The sequence below is a fragment of the Euphorbia lathyris genome, chromosome 1 (assembly GCF_963576675.1).
Source record: "Euphorbia lathyris chromosome 1, ddEupLath1.1, whole genome shotgun sequence".
NCBI classification, from domain to species: domain Eukaryota; kingdom Viridiplantae; phylum Streptophyta; class Magnoliopsida; order Malpighiales; family Euphorbiaceae; genus Euphorbia; species Euphorbia lathyris.
In genome coordinates this window covers 87,553,793-87,559,838 of record NC_088910.1, presented here as the reverse complement: position 1 = coordinate 87,559,838, position 6,046 = coordinate 87,553,793, and the positions used below count along the sequence as shown (strand labels likewise).

The 6,046-nt window shown below is 34.3% G+C and overlaps 1 protein-coding gene across 1 annotated transcript; it reads right to left on the bottom strand.

The window, feature by feature from the left end:
- Positions 1-331: 331 nt before the first annotated feature.
- Positions 332-5,250, bottom strand: LOC136205418 (uncharacterized). The gene is made up of 5 exons (XM_065996011.1): positions 4,918-5,250; positions 1,703-1,858; positions 1,470-1,602; positions 1,354-1,393; positions 332-640 (listed from the first exon to the last, which is right to left on the bottom strand). Exons 1-5 carry the CDS (start codon positions 5,197-5,199, stop codon positions 553-555), a joined length of 699 nt encoding a protein of 232 aa, XP_065852083.1. The 5' UTR covers positions 5,200-5,250; the 3' UTR covers positions 332-552.
- Between the last annotated feature and the right edge of the window lie 796 nt (positions 5,251-6,046).

Here is a 6,046-nt window from a genome sequence, read left to right as displayed (position 1 = left end):
GCTAGAGCCCGTTTACTCCATTTATTCCTATATATATATATAGTAATATTAGTTAAAAAATTAAAAAATATATATATAAACGACTGGTCATGCTCCCTCATTCCTATATAATATATTTGTTTCTGTTTTATTTAAAAAAATTAAAGAGTAACAAAAATGAATACTCTCTCTGTCTAAACCAAGGCTATAACCAAACACACAATAAAAAAAATTTGGATAAAGCTTAAACTTTTAGTTGAATTGGTTTCATAAGAAAAATATTTAGCCAGGCAAAAAAAAAAATCCATAAACGGAATAAGCATAAAACAAAAACATAAATCATAAACTGAACTCAGACGAAAATTTCACCATACACCATGTATATGCAGGAGCCTCTCTCTCTCTATATATGTATGTATATATCTCATGTTGAAGAATAAGAACAATCTCAGAATTCGCCTTAATTAATCAAGCAAGAAGGCAGGAAAATGAATTATGATTCAATAACGAGAAAGATACTTGAGCCTTACAAATTGGTAGCAAAATGATAAATCCAACTGCAAATGAATGAATCTACTTGTTCATTGTTGATGATAAGCAGAAGTTCCAAAAAATAGATCCCGTGGACATGAAAGCTACACGAGCTTGGAGCGGAACTACCCTACAAAAATTGCCAAAAACTAAGACCATGAGTATATTTTAGGCTTTAACTTTACCAGAAATGTCTATTAACCTACTTAACTCGCTTAAAGTGGCATAACTAACCCTCTAAATAAATTTCAAAACGCCAAGTGTTAGTTTATTATTGGCATATGCAGGAACTTATTCTCCAGGTCATCGTGGACTCAGTTCACCCCTTAAGCTGAAATTGTTATTTTTCCAATTGAAGATGTAATAGTAACATTTTAAGCAAGTTTACGTAGTTTATAGGACAATTTAAACAGGTTTTAAAGGGTTAATAGGACGGTTTTAAAGTTCACAAGGTCATTAAGCTTTTATAAACAAGTTGAAGGGGCTTATCTAATATCATCATCAACTCATAATTTGGTGAAGTTTTATAACAGAGAACGAACTCTGATGAAAATTAATCCAGTGAGCTTTAATGTCTAAACTTTTTGCTGTATATAAAGCTCATGCCTACTGTCAGAATATTTTACTACGTAGCCTTAGGAGTTGATAACGCAGATTCTTTCACCAAAGCTAATTGCATATGGAGAATGATGACCTTCTAAGATGCTATACCTATTGCTTTTAGAATGTGATTTTTATTACGGAGTTCATCGAATAACTGAAACTTACTGAGGAAAAAATAGATTCGAAATGATCCATTGTAGGGGGGAAAAAACATAAAAAAATGAAGAGAGAAGGATGTACCAGAAATTCAATGCGCTGACAGGGATCCAAAACCTGAAACCTGCATTGACATCAGATGGAAACATTTAAACACAGAAATACTAAAGCCAAGAAAGTTTTCTTACAGGAGCTCTTACCATAAAGAAGTGTGGGAAGAGCATCTCTTTTGTACTTCCCTGGAAGCTGCGAAACTTTCCCTTGCCATAAATTGTTCCATGCAAAAACAACAGCAATCACACATGGACCAAGCACTATCTGATTCAATAAAACCTGAAAGGAAATGCTCTTTTTTCAATGAAGCTACTCTTCAACCAGCCATGTTACTGTATATACAAAAAGTTAATAGAAAGATCCAAAATTAAAATAGTACCTTAAGCATTAGATTCTTTGCCGACTGCTGAGGCAAGCAATGATCAAGATATTGGTACCATGCATAAGAACCAGGACCATAAAGAAGAAACCCATATGAAGTCATCCGCAAGGCACGGAGCCAGTCGTGGTTCAAAAGGATGCCCTGCATGAGATTCTGAGAAAGAGGATATTTTCAAAAACCAAACCTAAAACAGCTGCAAGCACTAAATAGGTAAGAGCAGAGAATTTTGGCATGCTGCTATCATTGATCAACTACAGTCACTCCCTTCCTATGCTTGCTCGTTCCTCCGTATGTCTCAGATTTTCCACCCTCCTGGTTCTTTTCTTACCTACACTTCCTAACTTCTATTATGCTTCCTCTCTACCTGGACCTCTTCTCCAATACTTCTCTGTGTTTTCCTTCAAATTCTCTCCGTATAAACAAAGAAATTCAATGTCAAACTTTTCTCTTCTATTCCCAAGACAACAAAGGACATCAACAGTAGCTAAATATTCAATCTAACAGCCAAATTTAACAGCAACAGATACGTGAAGGATGTGATGGATATTCTAATAAACTATATAAATCATCAAACTTAAGACCTCTGAACAGAGAAAAATAAGCAGACCTGTTCACTAGAAGTGCAAATGTTTTTTATTATATTACTATTAACAAATATCTGACCGGCTGTTTGATAATGCCATTAAGCACTTAAAATTAATATATTAAATGATTATTGGGTTTTAGCTTGTTTGCTAACGAAGCTTCAAAATCTTAGTTAAGTCAAAAAAATCACTTATTCTTGTAAGTCAAAATATTTCCCTTGAAATTTTAAGTTGAACATTATCATACAAACTTAATATCATTAAATTCAATACTTTACCTTTAGGATTTATCAAAGTAGTTACATCATTTATAATATTATTACACATTTAAAATTCGCTACTTACTTTTTCAGCACTCAATTTTCAATTTTATCAAACAGAACCTTAGTGAAAGTGTGCCAAAAATATGTGAGCCTTTGGCTCTTAAAACTCAAAATGAGATATAAAATTAAAAACTCAACTTCTAATTAAATGAATGTGTTTCAAAAAGGGACCTAAATTGTTGAAGTTCCTAGCACCACTTGTAAGAGATTTGCTAAATCACAAAATCAGCAAAGAAAGCAATATAAAGTTTTTTAAACTAATTATGTTGATTGGAAAACAGAGTAGGCTTAGAACAAGTAAGGAAATTGGAATTGCTAGCAAAATAACGAAAAATTGACTCAAGTAACACAAGGCTTGAGAAAAGTGGCTGATTAAAAGTAAAGTTGTCTGTTGAAGTAGTTGGTTGATGGTTGTAGCTCCTTTTCTTGCTGCTTCTAAATTTATAGAACTCCTTAGACAATTGATAGCTCCACTGCTTATCAATGTCTCCTACAATACATCCTCCTTCTTTGGTTCCTCTAACTCCATTTTGTGGTGTAACTACTTCCATTTCATTTCCTGACATCTAGGTCAGCCTAGGTGAATGTTAATATGCAGTTGTGCTTGATTTGAGATGCATTTGTCCTTAGTTTTTTTTTCTTTCAACTGTTACTGTTTAGAAGCAATCTAAGATTTCCACGAATGGTGAGAGCCACAAATAGGATCTCTTGATTCCCCTTATTTCTCCTCTTCTTCTTCGAAGCTCAATAGTGATATGCAAGAGATAGAGATTAGTCCTTTCGAGAGTCCCCAGGAAGAGGAAGAATGTAATACATGAGTAGAGATTAGTGGTTGTCAGTTTGGTAGACAGGTCGACAGTAGGACAATAAGAAGAACAGGCAACTGCTGCTTCTGTTCTTTTGGTTGATCTAGCTACTTTTGGTTTTCAGCAGTATAATGTGAGAGGAGGGGCCTGTTTTCATCTAGTGAGGTTCTGTTCTAAGGTCATTGTGAGATCGTAGTTCTTTCCTTTTTGTAACCTTACTACTGATCCACTGCATACCATTTTGAATCCTCATTTCAGATTGAGTTGAGTTAGTGTCATCTTGTGTGCTGGTTTCACTCCTTTTTCATGATCATTCAGTATATGACAATCCTAATGATTAGGTTAAGCCTGGTAGAAACTTTGGTTGAACTAAGATGTTGAAAAGAAGACCCCGAACGATCTTCACTCCAACAGATTTGATAAATCTTTAAATTGAAATTGAGCTTCATCCATAGAATTTTCCAAGTAGACGCAGCAAGAGAAACAGCCTAGTGAGTCCGTCAAGGCAGTTAGGAAGAGCCTAACAAATCTGTTGTTACTACTAGCCATCAGCGAAACTGAATTCTAACTAATCAGAATAAACATGAACTTTTAACTTAAGCTAAAATTGATATGTCTGGGAAATCTAGGTATCAGCTAGTCCTTTAGCATTGTCATTTTAAGAATATTTTCTTCGATAATAATTTTATTATCATTTTCAGAATTGTCTTGGTCACTAAACATATTTGTGGGTTGCAGAAAAGATTTTTTTTAATCTTTATATACAATTGTCTTAGGAGCGGCCTCTTGCCAATTAAATTGGCAAGGGAAGGCTTGCCCCCAATACACCCTTGTGGTGGGACCCCTCCCCGGACCCTCGCTCAGCGGGGACGCGTAATGCGACCGGGCCGCCCTTTTTTTTTTTTTTTTTATATACAATTAATGAAAGACCTAGGATTCAAAGGTTCTATTTCTAGCCCTGCCTGAACTGTCAATATGAAGCATAGGAAAACTCAATTACGCACTATTGTAAGAGGAAAAGATGGTTCCTTAGTTGCAGAGGAGTATTTTCATGCAAAAAAAAAAAAAATGTGAGCTTTATTTATATTCTCGAGCTAAAAATTTAAAGAAACAATCGATTCAGATGCACTATTTAGAAATTTATTAGACAAGGATGGAAGACTACACAATTTTGTCATACAAGCACATTTCCACTTTTATAGGCCCAAAATTTCTCACACCAAAATAATCCATCTTTTCTGAGTAGCTAACAACAAGATAAGAAAGAGAGTTTAAAATAGAGCAAGGCGCGTTCTTATCAATGGAGATATCTGAGGACATAATCAGAAATATTATTGGAGTTCATGCTCGTGATATTGATTACCGGGTAAAATGATATCTGAAAGTAAGCAATTTGTGATTTAAAAACAGCCCTTATCCTCTAATCCCAAACAGAAAGCAGGAAAATAGAAAATGACACTGGTTAATTTCAATTAAATCTGTTGAAGATGAACACTGACCATTTCGCCGCCGTCTTTATCACTGGAATCATGAGAAGGGAGGGTAGACTGTGTTTTGGAGGATTCATTGTTTCTCCAGCGCTCCCTGAGTTGGGCGATTGTGTCTCCAGTAAGAGCAAGCGAACCCGCGGTCACGGCTTGCTTCAAAGGGAAACGTAAACCGCCTCCGGTCACCCCATCAGAGGATTTCGAAGCATTACTTTGAGAACTAATTGGTTTACGAGTTCTCAGTTCCCAGTTCCATCCCCAAAACCCGCCATTGCTACCGCCAAACGCTTCCATGAGAAAGCGCAAACAGTGTTAGTAGCTACGAGCCTAACTGAGAGAAGTATAATTTCAAATAATTCTCGATAGTTTATTAATGGGTTAAGTTGCAAAAATACCCTAACGTTTTGGGTCAGGAGCAAGTTTATCTCTAATATCTAAAATGGTGCAATTTTACCCATAACGTTGAAAGCCAAGAGCAATTTTACCCCTAATGTTGATAAATTGGATCAATTTCACACACCATTATAAAACACAGGTATTTTTGTTTCTTATTCTGCACCAATTGTATAACAATTCGTTAAAAAAAATTCATATTTTTTATAATTTAATAATAGAATTGGAGATTAATATTTATAAATTCGGTGAATTTTTTGAATTTTTTTGTCTAGTTCGTACAAAAAGACAATATATTTTTTTATTTATTTTTTTTTTCACATCCCAATATATGCTTGCGATCTGTTACTGATAAAATGAAGCACATGCGAAGTGTAAATGACAAAATTCATGACCGAGAAGACAGTTTGATCAATTATTTCTCAAATTGAACCAATTTATCAACGTTAGAGGTAAAATTGCTCCTGGCTTCCAACGTTAGAGATAAAATTGCACCATTTTAGACGTTAGGGGTAAAATTGCTCCTGGCCCAAAACATTAGAGACATTTTTGCACCTTAACCCTTTATTAATCTTCCAATTCTATAAACTACGAGTAGTTTTTGACCCGTGCAGGCACGAATTGATCTTAACATATAAACATTAATAAAAAAAATATAATCTAGTAATTACAATTAATAATATAAAGAATTTATATAAATTAAATATTATTATTATATTTTCACATTTACTTTAAATAATTTTTTTAT